Below are 17,197 nucleotides of genomic sequence, written 5' to 3' on the forward strand. Positions count from 1 at the left end.
AAGAAGAATGTTCTATTATGGACTCATGATAGTATTTGATGAGAATCTGATATCTTCTGTGAGAGCCAAAAGTCGAACCCCTTACTCAAATAGTCCGATGTTACTATTCTATCATTTGAAAGTCGTAATTCATTTCTCAACAACTTCATTACCATATTTGCCGGCGCGCCGTCAGCGATGGCTAATACCCCCGTCAGACTGGACGGCGACCATCCGCGACCGTACGGCGACCAGAAAATGTACAAGGTCGCCGGAAAACGTGAACACAACGCGAGAAAAAGTCCCATAAAATTACAAACTTGAACAAAATCGCGCTCTTAGTCTTACCGCGACCTGTGCGATCATACCGCGTTCTCACGGCGCGACCGCCACGACCTCTCCGCGCATATCGCGTTTCTATTGAGATCTATGGGCTTGGCAACGGCGATCACCGGCGTTCCTGCGGCGCTCTCACCACGCTTATGGGGTTCTTACCACGCGTCTTCTACGTGCATCGCGACTGCACGGCGACCTCATCGGCATTTCTAGCACGTTCTCACGGCGACTATATAAGCTGGTCAGATTTTCGGAAATTTCAACTGTATAGTTGTGCGTTTGCTGAGTAGAAACACGATGCCGAAGAAACAAGCTACCAGAGGCCGAGGCCGTGACCGTGGCCGAGACAGATCGGCATGAAACAGATCGGCAGATCGGATGAGACAGATCCATGAAGTCGCCGTTGCAAATGTTACCATTTTCGCGTGTACTACGTTCATGGAGATGTTACGACGCTTGTCTCACGACTTTCGCGACGTCACCGCGTTCTCACCGCGTTCCAGGTCAGATCGCCGAACCTTGGCGTTTGTTTTGAACATGCTAAAAACAAACGCCGTGACTCGGCGATCATTGGCGACCATGGCGATACACAGCACGATGTCTGGCGTTTCCACCACGCTTATACCACGCTTATGGCGACCTTGACGCGCTCTGGCCCCATTTTCCGTCGCCGTAGCAGCGCAGTAAGGACGCTACCCCGGTCTGACGGGGGTGTAAGCAGCTAACGGTGATTAATAACCCCACGCTCGCCTTCACGAGCTGCTCTATCACGTTTACGAGGACATCATTATCGCCTGGCGATGACAGCGTGGAATTTTCTACGCGTCGTGTGGAAGAAGACTTGACCAGCAGTATCTACAGAGCGGCCGCGTAATCGCAGCTCTGTTTGGCGTGACGGGGCCGGTCAAATAGCCGGCCGTGTGCTTATCCCTCAGCAAACACGAGTCCTCAAACAGAAACTTGTCAGTGAGGTCGGGGCGGGAAAGCTGCTTATCGCAAAGTTCAAGTCTGAGTGTGCGTATGAAATGATCACTAGCGATGAGGTAGCTGTCGTGGAGATGGACAGGCGATCGAAATTTTCGCTAAACATGATTTCGGTGTGCAAACGAAACTAAATATAATATATACGCGGCAATGAAAAGATTTTTGCCGTCTAGTTCATATATTGTTCCTCAAAACAACTTCGATGCACTTGGGCTGAGTTTGAAATACAAAGTAACCGTGGGCCTGCCCCTGGTCAGCGCTGACTGTGTCGACTGTATGTGAGAAGTAGGGATCGTTTCTTTCCGATTCGACATTTTGCGGATATTCTCAATGTTTAGCTAACCTGACGCGTGCAGATATAGCCGTAAGTGCTTGCAAGACACGTTTACGAATCTTGACAAATTTTGTCCTGGTCTAGTATGTAGAGTACTAGACAGGAAAACGCAAAATTTATTGAAAGCGTCTATACGGAAACTTGTGGCCAGTGGAATTTTTGCAAGAAGAAAAATGTCATGTATATTTTTCGCTCATCTGACATACTGTAGTCAGACATATCTAACAGAATGTCCGTGCCTGCGTCCGTCCGTACGAGTCAAATCCACATCTATCGCCATATCATATCTGCTTGGAGCTTTACAAAAATAGTTGTGACAAAGACGATGAAGGCTTGTGTATAATTAGGTATCTTTAGTGTATAGAATGACTACATATGGCCTGTTTTCGATGCTGATTGTGTCAACAGTGTGTGTTGTGGCAAGGCCGACGACGTGTGGCTACTGTATAGGAGGCATACAACAGTTAGCCTATTTCGTCTCTAGAAAAGACATTTTTAGGCTTTTTTTTCGCCGAAATTCGGCACTAGATTGCAATAATTTGCATTATGCACACAAGTTAGATGCCTCGTGGACGTCTAGAAAGCATTAGAAGTAAAATTGGTCTTGTTGTTTATTCGTGACATTGCGTCAGATGGCGTAGCCACAGCGACCGGTTGGTCATTTTTGTGTTTGAAATGTGTTCAGACAACTTTGCAGAAATTCGGATCATAGAGCTGGCAAAAGTTTTAAGCGGAGCATAGAGCATGAATCTGTAGTTATTTAACATGAATAAATTGTATGTTGTGTAAGCGCAGTAACAGTGTGAGTATTTTTTATAAATTTCTGTTCGATGCTTATTCAGGCCTGCCGCCTATGGATGCCCTCTACTGTTGTTCACCACCTATAATGATTACGGGCGTCACGCGTGCACTCACCTGCGCGTACTGATAGCAGCCTTAAGAAATCAACACGAACTCGAGTCCAGAGACCTGTACTGAGGTACGACGCTGGCATGTGTGCGGCCATCGTAGATAAGGCGTAAGCGGCTTGATGGTTGCTGCGGGGAAAAACCAAGTTCATCAGGCAGCCTGCTGGCGCTGCTGGCTTAAAATATTCCTATCGTTTGTGGAGGAATCCATGTCTAGGAACGTTTAACGTGAATGTGCATTGTGTCTGTGTGCGTGCTAGCTCTAAAACTATAGCCCTTCGCTCTGCCACAGTGTGGTAGGCGCGAAGGGCTATAGTTCTAGACTAGAGCTATGTGCGTGCGCGGGTGTGTGTGTGTGTGTGTGTGTGTGTGTGTGTGTGTCTGTGTGTGTGTGTGTGCGTGCGTCTACATGATTGCGATCTTGCACGTATGTGTTTCGCATGCTAATACGGTAGCAGCGTTTTCTCATGATTCATATATTACGATTATATATTGCATGAAACAGACAACACACACGCTCACATACACTTGGGCCGTTTCAATCATAAAATATTATGATAATTTGATTATGGTAAACGGTCCAAGTCCTTGTGCACACGCTCGCCCACACACTTTCACACAAATACGCACAGGTCCACGCAAACGTACACACATACGCACGCACGGACGCACACACGGACGCACGCACTAAAATAATTGCATATGTATCGCGTATGTAATATAAATGCATATAACCTATTAGCAACCCCCTCCTCGTTGGTTGTATATCCACCCTGGTTGTATGTCTAGTAGTGGCGCAGCGACAGCTTCCTTTTATACAGCAGCTTATATCTCGCCTCACCAGTTAGGAGACAGTGAGAATGAAAGAAAGCCTACACCACACAATTAACGTGTCTCGTCGATTCGGTAACATGCAATCATGTACCTAGACATACAAGTTGTAACATGGGTCAACTGTCTGTCTCTCTGTATGTCTGCCTGTCTGCTTGTCTGCTGGTCGTCCGTCGGTCCGTTCATCTGTCCGTCAATCCGCCCGTGCGTGCGTGCGTCCGTCCGTTCGTCCGTCCGTCCGTCCGTCCGTCCGTCCGTCCGTCCGTCCGTCCGTCCGTCCGTCCGTCCGTCCGTCCGTCCGTCCGTCCGTCCGTCCGTCCGTCCATCCATCCATCCATCCATCCATCCATCCATCCATCTATCCATCTATCCATCCATCCATCTATCCATCCCTTCATTCATTCATCCATCCATCCATCCATTCATTTATCCATCTATCGACCCACCAATCCATCGACTAGGCCCGTGCCATTATGGTGACATGCGCTGTAAAACGTACGCAGACCGCACCACTCACGCACATGTGCCGTGACTCCCGCAGCTCCGCTGCCTCTGTTGCCATGGGAGCCACTAAGCAGACGGATTCACTGTTCTCCTCAATGTTAATTCTAACATGGAAATATGTTCATCCGCACATCCCGCGGCGTCAGCTTGTTAATTATAGCGGCATGCAGCGCGCGCGCATGTGTAGCCGAAGCAGCGGAGATACACGGCTATCAAGCTTCCGCGGATGTCAGGTCATGCCATTATTATCCGTCGATTAATACTGGTTTGGAAGCGCTGGATGATCACAACCTATTGTTACAACAGGGTGTGCAGGCGACGCATTCCGATTTCATTAGTTTATGAGGTGTACATGTACAGGCATGTAAACCACAGCGAAGCGGCGAGGCAGGACAGTATATTCTGGATTGGCGGTGAATTGTGCCAAACCTGGCATCGTCACAAACGCTGACGCTGCTGATCACGCTACTGACGCCGACGCCGACAGCGATTATGATGATGATGAAGAGGATGATGATGATGATGAGGATGACGATGATGAGGAGGATGATGATGATGATGATGATGATGATGATAATTAGCGTATTCAAGTTGACAACCACGCTCTCTCTACGGCCACGGCTGTGGCTAGCGGTGCTGTTCTTGTGGTTGTTGTTGTTGAACATTGCTGCTGCTGCTGCGGCTACTGGTGTTGCGGTTGTTGTTGTTGTTGTTGTTGTTGTTGCTGCTGCTGCTGCTGCGGTTGAGGCGGCAGCGCGGTAGCTGCTGCTATTGTTGCTGCAGCTAATAATGATTATCATCATTATAATGGCCACGTTGACTGACAGTGATGTTGTTGGTCACTTTGGTGATGATAATGATTGCGATGAATATGATCAAGAGCTCATAACTACACAGCTTAATTAAAATTAATAATTTATTTACTCTAACTATGAAACTATGCTATAATGCATATGCTGTCTCACGTCGCATTTCTGGTCAGCCACAATTACACGTACATGCTGTTAGATCTGTACATTCTATAATACTCTCTCAATTCTTCAGATATCTCATTCTCATGTAGCGAATTGTACATTGTACGTAATCAGGACCATCGCTGTGTATATCTGGGAACACGGGATTTAATTTTTACCTATGGAAGGTCTCATGGTTGCGCCTAATGCTCTCTAACATGGATGAAATAGGTTCATTGGATTTCGTTGAAAACTGTGAATTCATATTTATCTTGTGTTAAATCCAAGAAATCAAAAATTAACTTACAGTAACTATCGAAATTTTCGATCTTCCTTCCCACCTGCTGCCACCTATGGTGATGTCACATCCTGATAAAAAATTCCCGAATGGAGATCGAAAATTTCGATAGTAAGTTAATTTATTGGATTTAACACAGGATAATTATTAATTCATACTCTCTAACATGGGTTCGGTAAATTATGAATAGCCAGAGAAAGCTGGCACCAACAGCGACAGGTTGTTATTACTCTCACCGGTTCTGCATTGCCCCTTTCAGCAATTCTTAGAAAACCTGCTCAACGTAAAATCGCATTCACTATTAATGAGCCGCTAGTTTATACATACTACATTAAAATTCAATTGAATCAGAAGTATTGTGCTAACAGTGTTATCGCAGGCGGTCGGTCAGCCAGGCGTTTAACATTTGTTCGAGTGTCGTACGTGTTTATTGTGTTAAGACGTAGCCGGTCAGTAGAGCTGTAAAACCGGATGGAGCGTGTTCACTGTGTGTGCCCTGCACAAGCAGCCCCTCCCTATACGCGCCCAGTGTAGCATGTATTTATTATTGCCCTCTCCGTCGCCCGCGATGCTGTCACTTGTGAAAAGTAGGTTGGGATCTAGTTATCTACTTCTCTCCACAACCGTGTGTTAGTACGTGCGTGTGCGCGTGAGTGAGTACGCGAGTGCGTGAGTCAGTGTGTGAGTGCGTGTGTACGCGCGTGCGTGCGTGCGTGCGCGTTCCTATATCGAGAGCGGTTTGAACATGCGGCACGCGTGGGTGGCGTGTTGGGGTGGAGAGGTAGGCTAGCCCCGTAGAGCGGAAGATCCATTCATGTAAACGATCGAATCACTATTGTCATGTGAATATCGTGGCGATGGCCTGTCTTCAGCAGAGACTGCATGATTAACTTTGTTTTTTTAGTTTTAGGTGATCGCTTTGCTGAGAGATATTTATCGATCGGTCAGGTTGACCGCGTGGGCGAATTAGGAGAATTTTGCTGCTATTTATAATCAATATGATTAGCTGCTGCGCCTACGTAAAGGTGATTGGTGTTTAGCATCACTTGACGTTGTGTGAGGTTACGAACGTTTTACGAAGATAGCCGAGTCCCGATGTCATCTCAACGGTTGCTGTGGCTTCCGAAAGTTCCTAGCATAGGCGGATCACGTATGCGTCGATACACTCCGCTATAGGCTGGTAGATTTGTTGAGAAGTCATACGGCTTCACCACCACAGAATTAACGAAACGACGATGTCACGCGTTGCTCACTAAGATCACACTAAAGGATACTAGACTCACTCAACACGCGTTGGCCGGATCTTGGTCTGAAATTACTATAAGTGGGTGGACTGAAACTAAAACTCGTGAAACAAGCGGTATCCCTTCTTTCTTCACTTGTAGATAGCGGATCATTTATTGACAGCGCACGTCCCTGCATCGCCCGCATTATTATCACATGTGTATGTTTACATCTGCTATCTTGCTAAAACGCATTGTTGACTATGAAAATCGTTCTATGCATGTTTATCCCTCGGAAAATCTTTTTCGTGAGTTAATGTGTACCGAGAGTTAGTGACTCACGCACGCCATGTCTGAAGAAATGGGCTGACGAACATCTTTGTAAAATAGGGTCACGAACACCTATATAAAGTATGCGCACGAGCATCTACATAATATAGGCCCACGGGGGCATCTACATAATATAGGCCCACGGGCTTCTATATTATATTATAGGCCCACTGGTTTCTATATTATGTAGGCTCTCGAGCATACATATTAAGTAGGCACACGGTGCAATCACACGGCGCCTATTCTAATCTTTTTTATATCCCTTGTCGCACTGTTGCGATATAGAGATGCAGGGGAGGGAGAGAGAGGGAGAGAGAGAGAGAGAGAGAGAGAGAGAGAGAGAGAGAGGAGAGAGCAAAACGAGATGCGGGAGAGAAGGGGAGGGGAGAACTAGATAGAGACGAGCGGTAAGAGAGATATGCAGGAAAGGGAGGACAGAATGGATGGAGGAGAGATTAATAGAGGAAGAATGGAGGTGAGACAGAGGGGAGAGAGAGAGAGAGAGAGAGAGAGAGAGAGAGAGAGAGAGAGAGAGAGAGAGCCAATGATGAATGAAACTCACCCGAACCATTAATTCGGCTTTTCATTCAAGACCTCAAAGAGCTGCTTTTTTCGTCGAGGCCCCTTGCCATCAGGAGCACGTATGCGCTCTCGATGCCAAATGCGCACAATATACATTACTCTGCTCATCGACATTTTTTGCAGTAAATTGTGTATAAGAGAGAGAGAGAGAGAGAGAGAGAGAGAGAGAGAGAGAGAGAGAGAGAGAGAGAGAGAGAGAGAGAGAGAGAGATTGGAGAGTGCGATGAGAGAGCGAGAGAGCGAAGCTGATAGCGCACGGCACGATTAGGTGTGATCGCACTCGCCTCGTATTGCTCCGAGTAGAAAGGAAGATGGTGAGAGATGGACCTCACAGGTCAGACACCTCACTTCACACTCACGCAATGCGCGCTCTCCCTTCCCCCCCCTCTCTCTCTCTCTCTCTCTCTCTTGCTCTTTCCTTTCTCTCTCTTCTCTCGTCTCTCTCTCTCTCTCTCTCTCTCGCTCTCTCTTAATCGCTCTTGTCGGCGAATGCGTGGGAGAGATCGTTGGACTATGCTAGCGAGTATAAGCTCACAAATGGACTTCCTCACTGTGCCCGGAGAAGGGTGCTTGTGTAGTGAAGTCTAACAATATTCTTCCGAGTTGATCTCCTAACTATAGTAAAAAAAATAGCTATCGTCATTCTATTGGTTGGGTGTAGTCAGAACGATATATCTATCCATCTATCTATCTATCCATCCATCCATCCATCCATCCATCCATCCATCCTCCATCCATCCATTCCACCATCCATCCATCAATCCATCCATCCATCCAATCCATCCATCCATCCATCCATCCATCCATCCATCCTCCTCAACTGTCCCATCCATACCATCCATCCATCCCATCCAACTGCCATCCATCCATCCATCCTCCATCCATCCATCCATCCATCCATCCATCCATCCATCCATCATCCATCATCCATCCATCCATCCATCCATCCATTCCATACATCTCCATCATCCATACTCTCATCCAATCCCATCCTCCATCCATCCATCATCCATCCATCCCACATCGCATCCATCCATCCATCCCACTCCATCCATCCAGTCACATCATCCATCCATCCATCCATCCATCCATCCATCCATCATTATCCCATCACATCCATCCATCCATCCATCCATCCATCCATCCATCCATCCATCCATCCATCGCATCTATCCAGCCACAAGCCAACGCGCATGCCATCTCATTCAATCCATCCATCTCATCCATCCATGCATCGATTCCATCATCCATCCATCCATCCATCCATCCATCCATTCATCGATCCATCGATCCATCCATCCATCCAGCCATCTATCTATCCATAAATCCATGATCCGTCTAGCTATCCATCCATCTCTATCTGTTTGTTGTCTGTGCGAGGTCACCGTCGTCACGACAGTGAAATGTTCATGCGTGTGCGTGCGTGCGTGCCGTGCGTGCGCGTGTGTATGTGTTTGTTTGTCTGTTGTTTGTTTGTTGTTTTGTTTGTTGTTTGTGTGTGTGTGCGTGTGTGTGTGTGTGCGTGTGGTGGTGTGTGTGTGTGTGTGTGTGTGTGTGTGTGTGTGTGTGTGTGTGTAGTGGTGTGTTGTATGTGTGTGTGTGTGTGTGTGTGTGTGTGTGTGTGCGCGGTGTGCGTGTGGCGCGTGCGCGCGCCGCGCGGCGTGTGTGGTGTTGTGTGTGTGCGTGCCGTGGCGTGAAATGCGTGCGTGCGTGCGTGCTGTGTGTGTGTGTGTGTGTGTGTGTGTGTGTGGTGTGTGTGTGTGTGTGTGTGTGTGTGTGTGCGTACGTGCATGCGTGTGTGTGCACAAAAAATCGAAGGAGAGAGAGGGTGCGAGAGGTGAGGGGGAGTGAGATAGAGTTCGCTGTTAAATAGAGGTTTTCATGGATGGCCTCGCGGTGGACAGATGAGTTAATTGATCGTGTCTGAACTTGTGTTTGAACTTCGTCAGCGACAGAGAGTGGTGATTTTCGCTGTCGCTGCACCCGGCAGTCGGAAAGAAAGCATTAATCAGGAAAACACTATAGTAATATGTTGCACTATATACTTGTTACGTACACATAAGTTGCGCCACAGATGATAGGCGGGCATATCGACCGGAATTCCTGCTCGAAGGAAAGAAGAAAAGAAAGAAGGAGAGAACGGTGGGAGGATACCACACGTGCGTAATTACCGGTTGTAAAACATGTTACGTTCGCGTAAAATACCAAGCAATCACATCGACAGGTAGTGCCTATCGGTGTATTTATAGTCGTTTACACGCATTTACACGCATGAGCGCCACGCACACACGTACGCACGCACGCACGAGTACGTGTGTTCATGTACTATATATATATAATATATATATAAAGGAATAATCCGACATTTAGTTTTAGACAAGCGCTTTCATCTTTATAGAATCTTCAGGCGCATATATATTATATACCTTCCTCATACAGTCGCCGTGAGCCGTAAGGAAGAGTATTGCCACGCGCAGGCGCGCTGCTGCTGAGTATGGCTTGGCTTGTCAATGGCCCTGCCCTAGATTTTGCTGGTCGGCTAGTGTCCCCATTGAACAGGTGTGCTTCTGTCCGACAGGAATGTCTGAAGTGGAAAATAATTGATACACTAGGTGGAGAGTTTCTCATCGCATTTGCAGTCGTGCTTGACTGAGTCGATTGATTTAGAAGTGTCTGCAGCTACCGTGTGAATGTTTGGTAGGCTCAGCTGTGCCGCATGCTCGCGTGGTGGTGAGGAGGGTGGTTGGCGCAACGTCGGGCAGGTACGTGTCTGAGCGGTGTGCGCGTGTGCGCGTGTCTGTGTTCGTGTGCGTGTGTGTCGCAGTCACAGTATGTGTGTGCGTGCGTGCGTGCGTGCGTGCGTGCGTGCATGCATATACGTTTACGTGTGTGTGTATGTGAAGGGGTACGTGTGTAATGAAGCTAAAGTTCTTCATTACACGTGTACGTGTACGTGTACGCGTACGCGTGTCTCTGTGTGTGTGCGCGCGCGCGTGTGTGTGTGCGTGTGCGTGCGTGTGCGTGCGTGCGTGCGTGGGTGGTGAGTGTGTGCGTATGTTTGTGTGTGTGTGTGTGTTTGTGTGTACGTGCGTGCGTGCGTGCGTGCGTGCGCGCGCGGACGTGTGCCTAGGCGTATATGTGCGTGCGTTCGTGCGTGCGTGCGTGCGCGCGCACGTGTGCCTAGGCGTATATGTGCGTGCGTTCGTGCGTGCGTGCGTGCACGCGCACGTGTGCCTAGGCGTATATGTGCGTGCGTGCGTGCGTGCTTGTTAGCATTCGTACTTACGCGCGCGTGCCTAAGAGAGTAAATAGCAGAGCATATTAAATGTATATAACCGAAGGATAAATATTGAAAATCAATTCCTTGGAAAAATCTCGTCTACTGTATCATGTGTGGATTATCATTGATCGCAAGCGTTAAAAAAAAGTATACGATGGGATTAAGCGTATTACGGTTGCACATCCAACCATCAAACATGAAATTTCACCTGCTACGTTCACGACACGCCCCTGTGCATTGAATGCAGTAGATTCACTCCACCTGCTGTGGGCCAGACAAAGTTAGTCTGAAAGTATTATATGAAAAACTACACTGAGTTCGCATTACTGCATAAGCCGTGGTTCTCGTGTCACGTCCTCATTATATCCCCTCCCCCCACACATACACAAACGCGATGTCATCCACCTCCGTTATGACTCGTATATCCGATTTCAAAAGGAGATACCTCACAATGCACTCGATGATTTAGTGAAGGGAACTTGCAGCGCGGCGTATTGCCGTGTCGGCAGCGTTCGTACAGTGCCGTCAATTCTGGCGCGAATGATGTTTCACGGCTTGCGAATCACGCTGAACGAAGTATGCGAAAGGCAGTAGCCGCGCGCTCATCCTTGTCGCCTGCCGTACACTTGGCTGATCGTAAGTGACACCGATTGTAGTTTCGTTTAGTAGTCGCGTCTCGCGTCAATGTTTCGTGTGCGGGTGGTGCCGCTTGAAGAAAACGCGACGCGTCACATCAAGGGCGGCACGCATGCGTGTAACGAAATTCCGTAGATACTGCACGCTGCTAAACAAGTTGCCTTCGCTAACCACGGCCGAGCAACCGCGGGCATGATCTTCCCTTGCTCGTTAGACGTTGTTAAATGCACGTGATGTTGGCACCCGATCGGGGGCTGCTGTAGCCTGAATCTACAATGTGTATTCTGCTGTATAGTTTATCAATTAAAGCGACTCTCAGCCAGGCCCTCAGGTGTGTATGTGGAGCAACGGTATAGAGCTATACTACACTGATGCCAACCCCCTGTTTCCTGCTGGTGACTAAGGTTTTAGACGTAGTCAGTCTAACGTGTCTCTCTATAATGTCCGTACAATCTTCACTGTTCGTTTTTTGCCTGTACCTCATTTTTTATTCTCATTTTGGATGCATATGCCCCCCCCCACTAGTGTTGGGCGGCCCTTTGCGACAGTGGGAGGAGATCTGCAGTGCTCCAGATAATTTTTGGCGTTGAGTATTTACTCACCATTTTTTTATGTATGAGTATCGGCAAGATCCCTATGAGTACTCCTTGTTGGCAGTACTCATCATATTTTCTTAGTATGAGTATCAACCAGAATATTAACATATCTTGCCTTTACAACCTCATTAGTTTAAGAGGTACTCACACAAAACTTGACATAGTGATTGTACACCACCCAAAGACCCTGCCGTTCTCGTGGTCCAACGTCTTGTTGTCCTTTTCAATGGTAGATATCTGTAGGCCTATACTCGTACTTCCTTCCTTCGCGAACACATTATCAATTTTTGCATTAACACAACTGTCGCACCTAATCCTTCTGTCCGCCCCATTTCCAACGAGTATAAGCCATGGATATTTTCTCTTCCATTTTGCTACTGTCTCCTCGCTAACATAACTACCATCGTGTTTCTTAGCCTTGGGAGCGACAATGTCCAGACAGTTTTCAACAACTAGCGAGATTATTAGTGTGGTCTCTTATGTCATGAATTGAGCTCCCGTGGGCATTTAATGATTAAAGCAAGAGACCTATTTTAATATCTTTATGATATAGTATAGAACAAGAAAAATGAAGGTGGCAATCTGGGATATTGCGCAAACATTATTTTATCAGCGATTTTATGAAACGCGTCGATGATGATGATGAACCATCGAGCGATGACGATGAGTAAAGAATGCCTCTTCGCAGCTTGTGTATTGTACAAAATATACTTGTAGTTGGCAATTGTTAATAAAGTGACAAGCTATGATTGTGACTACTTGTTATGACTCTTTGCAATTTGAATGCTATTCGCGAAACTGTAATTTAACAAGGTATGAATCTTAATCGGCGATGTGTGTATATTATGAATGGTAAAATAGGCAGCCATCTTAAATTTGCTCCAGACGAGTTATGCAGGGGTTCCCAGTTTGACATATAAGACTTTGAAAGGACTCTATAGACATATTTATGGTATGAATTTTATTCAATATAAGAAAAACTCACATGACGATTTTGACGTAAATTAACTTTCACTAGGGGGGTGGGTTATGTTAGTAATTATTATTAAATGTTTTACAAACATTTTGCCAATGTTTTTAATATTTTTAATCAGGGAAATAATAGAGGTTGATTTTGGTATATAAAAATGATCACTGGGTTGTACATTTGTGAAGTTATTGCCATTTATGTTCAATATCGACGATGAAACCGAAGTATTCGTTGAGCGCATTTTCATAGTTTTTGCCGTTCCATGTCTAAAAAGTCTCATTATGGTCATATAATTGTTACTATTTGTGGATCCTTCCATTCTTGCATTTTGACACGCAAAATTAAATTTGTAACTGCTTTAAATTTGTCTTTTTATTTAAAAAATGTATTTTTGGGGAAAATTGTCTATTTTGGCGATCGACGCGTTTCATAAAAATCGGGTGATTAAAATAATGTTTGCGCAATATCCTTCCCAGATTGCCACCTTCATTTCTTTGTTCTATACTATATTATAAGATATTAACATAGGTCTCTTGCTTTAATCATTAAATTCCCACGGGAACGCATAAGCTACCAGACTATATAGGTGAAACTTATATCTTCCACTGACGAAACATTCCTTGGTCTTGTAGGATTCATATATTTTAAAATGCTCTGACACTGTTCGGCAGCGCGACGTGTAGACTTCATGTTTGTTTCTGCAGACGACGGCAACGTGCGTTTTTATTGGGAGTGTCTATATTCAGGCCGGTACGGGAGATTACGGTACGCATATATTTGCTAATATATTGACTAATCGTGCGTCAATAACTCATTTCACAGAGAGTATAGCTAAGACATGTGTCTATAGGTTCTAGAATTTTAGAATTTAATCATCTGTAATTCACTTACGCGCGCATATATTGCTATTTGACTAATCGTGGCGTCAATAACTCAATATTCACAGAGTATATGATTCAAGCCGGTACGGAGATCATTATGCATATATATATTCTAGATACCTATAGACACATGTCTTAGCTATACTCTCTGTGAATATTGAGTTTATTGACGCGCGATTAGTCAATATATTAGCAAATATATGCGTACCGTAATCTCCCGTACCGGCCTGAATATAGACACTCCCTATTACCGCGGAGTAAACTGAATTCTAATTGGCTAATCAAATATAATGGACCAATAGTCAACAAGCTTAGATCACACACGTTCGACTTTCCTTATTTGGAATTAATTTTGGGAAGGCCGGAGTATAGACTGCGTTCCAGTCGCAACACCAATTCTAACTTCAGAGCTTTGTAAAATAAACTACACACAGGAACCAGTCACGATAGATAGTAGATAGACTGGTTCACGTACTGACACACAGTAGCCATAGCAAACTTAATGAGTGGGGCACCGCGACCAAGCTACCAGTCTATTAGCGAGAGAGTCGAGCCGATACGGGAGTAGATGGAAGCATCTTTGGATGGAAGGTTAGCGTACTGATACGATCTGTTTGTTTTCTCATGTACGTATTTATTAAAACACAAGCGTATCTATACGCATACCTTTGAAAATTACATGCGTATTTGTATGAAATTCATGCGTATTTACGCAAATACGCAAGCTATCTGGTGCACTGAGATGGGCGTGTGGTAGCTCTAGTACTATAGCCGCTTACATTAACTGCCGCTGAGCTATAGAACAGGACCCAGCGGCAGTTAATGTAAGCGGCTATAGTACTAGAGCTAGGCGTGTGGCAAAATGGCATTAGCGGTCTTTTGCTTCAGTTCGCTCACGTATAGTAAGTAGGGTACTCTCTGGTAAGCTGTGGTCTGTCCATAGTGAGGCCTGCGGCAACTACACGGGCTATAGTACTACTAGAGCTATGGCGGCCCAAGATGCTAGAGAAATAGGCGTCTCATGTGTGTGTATCGTGGTCTCATGTGTGTGTATCGTGGTCTCATATGTGTGTGTATCGTGGTCTCATGTGTGACTGTGTATCGTGGTCGCATGTGTGTGTATCGTGGTCTCATGTGTGTGTATCGTGGTCTCATGTGTGTGTATAGTGGTCTCATCTGTGCGTATCGTGGTCTCATGTGTATGTATCGTGGTCTCATGTGTATGTATCGTGGTCTCATGTGTATGTATCGTGGTCTCATGTGTATGTATCGTGGTCTCATGTGTGTGTATCTTGGTCTCATGTGTATGTATCGTGGTCTCATGTGTGTGTATCTTGGTCTCATGTGTATGTATCGTGGTCTCATGTGTGTGTATCTTGGTCTCGTGTGTGTATCGTGTCGCGATTCACTAATCGCACCTAACGCGCCGAAACTTCTGCTTAGCTATTATACTTTACTATTACTTGAAAAACTACCTAGTATATTCAACCAACAAAACATATTTAAACACAGATAATACAAAAAGCGTAGTAAAGTGCTAATAAATTAGAATAATAAATTATTCGATTGATAGATGTGTGCTAATAATTGCTTGTTCTCGCCCACGCTTGTATCCATGCGATGAAGGTGTCATGTGATTTGTAATGTTCACACATCGGCCTAACGATGGCAACTCATAATTAGGGGTGCCGAGGTTAGACTTCTTACGGACGTCCCTCGTTGTCGTCAGGTTGATTATCAACTACTTGTGAAGTCAGTCTATTGGCGCGGTTGCGAAGCCGCTCCCTGAGTTCACTCGCAGGTCAACTATGTTGTTACTGTAGGACTGTACGTGAAGAAGAATGTTCGCGACAGATATGGGCCACCGATTGCAAGCGGAATGTTTAAACTCGTTGCCATTACGTAAATATAGATAGCTTCTTGCATTGATACTAAGGTTTCGTACTGATATATAGGAAGAGCAGGGGAATTATGTCCTATAGATACGGATTTGTGTCTGACACGACATCTTCATTTGATGGGATTCGGAAGCGTTGAAGGGGCGTGAAAGAACACATAGAATTATAGCTTTTTTTGGATGGAACAATTGTCCTCGAACAAGTTTGGCTAGATATGGATCACGTAGCAGGAGGGATTTGGGTACACGCATCTATAAGACTAGTGTGTACGTACGTGCGTGCAAATGTATGCATGTTTATGCTATACTGGGTTGTATGGGTAACATATATTTGTTTCCTCATATATAATGCATGATCTCATTCCTGCATAATTTTATTTCGCATTTATATAGTGATACATTAAAGCAATCACTTAGTTTGGCTCTCGGCGCCGTTGCTGACTTAGTAATTATAGCTGTAACTCGTATTTGAACAAACAGGCAAGACATTACTCCTATGCAATATATCAGTCATGTTCACAAAACCTTAGCGTGTAGCTTTTGTTGAGTTAAGTAGCGAAGGATCAACAAATGCTATAGTGCTCGTGTTCTTTCAGCTTTAATTGAGTTTATATTTAAACAGGGCGACAAACTGTTAAAACACACTCATTTTATATTAGATTATTTTGTGCAAATAGCTTGCGAGTGAATGTATTATGCTGCGAATATAATGACCGCTGTCTGACCTCCTTCTGTCAGTCATTCGTTTTACATGTCTGTCCTTGCTTATATCCGAGTTATCGTTGGCCTTCCTGGCATAACATAGGATCTAACATCTGCCTAAATTCGCCGAATGCTTAGCCGATAGGTAATATTTGAAGAGATTTATAAAATCAGATATAAAGGAATGTTATCTTGCGCATGCGCTCTCCAGTATATGTGTTATCGTTAATATCAGGAAAACATAATAAACCGTCTGTTGATCGGTTATTCTTGATAATATATCGCGGCTAGTGATATATTTTGGTCACACTACTAGAGCGAGTGGAGTGAGTCAACATTACAGAATGCGCGCTAAATGTTGGTGGTGAAACGGTGCTAACGTTTGTGTCGATTTCCGCTCACGGCCGTGTGACCTGAGACGTGTTAACAAGAGTATAATTATAACTAACGAGAAACTGATGGATCGTCATGTCTGCCGACAGACTCGCCTGCGCGCGCAAGTTGAGCGTCTGATGCATTCATGATTGATATCAGGAGTGGTATAATAATATACTCTATCCTCACGTGGCGCCGTCTAGCGGCAGTTCGCGGAGGGGTCTGCTTGCTATCGTCACATGTCTCGCCCTCCCCCGCAGTGATTGTTGACTGGATCCACAGTTATTCTACAATATACTTTTGTATTTGGATATGAATGGCTGGACACTTAGTGTGCGAGAGTATGGTGGGGTGGTTGTCATCGTGATGTGTGACAGCATGGTGGGCTGGCTGTCATCGTGGTGTGTGACAGCATGGTGGGGTGGCTGTCATCGTGGTGTGTGACAGCATGGTGATGTGTGACAGCATGGTGGGCTGGCTGTCATCGTGGTGTGTGACAGCATGGTGGGCTGGCTGTCATCGTGGTGTGTGCCAGCATGGTGGGCTGGCTGTCATCGTGGGGTGAGACAGCATGGTGGGGTGGCTGTCATAATGGTGT

General features: G+C 45.6%; 1 protein-coding gene across 6 annotated transcripts in view; it reads left to right on the plus strand.

Annotated features, from left to right (window-relative positions):
- Positions 1 to 17,197, plus strand: part of LOC106810371 — a 100,843-nt gene that overhangs the window by 69,338 nt on the left and 14,308 nt on the right. The window contains exon 1 of one of the 6 annotated variants that reach the window (XM_014813738.1): positions 9,818 to 10,024. The exons of the other annotated variants lie outside the window; for them this stretch is intronic. Coding sequence (XP_014669224.1) covers positions 9,953 to 10,024 — 72 coding nt within the window. The 5' untranslated portion in view covers positions 9,818 to 9,952. Of the gene's footprint in view, positions 1 to 9,817; positions 10,025 to 17,197 lie in introns of those variants that run through there. 6 annotated transcript variants of the gene reach the window in all.

Source organism: Priapulus caudatus, unplaced genomic scaffold (assembly GCF_000485595.1).
Source record: "Priapulus caudatus unplaced genomic scaffold, Priapulus_caudatus-5.0.1 Scaffold16, whole genome shotgun sequence".
Lineage (NCBI taxonomy): Eukaryota > Metazoa > Priapulida > Priapulimorpha > Priapulimorphida > Priapulidae > Priapulus > Priapulus caudatus.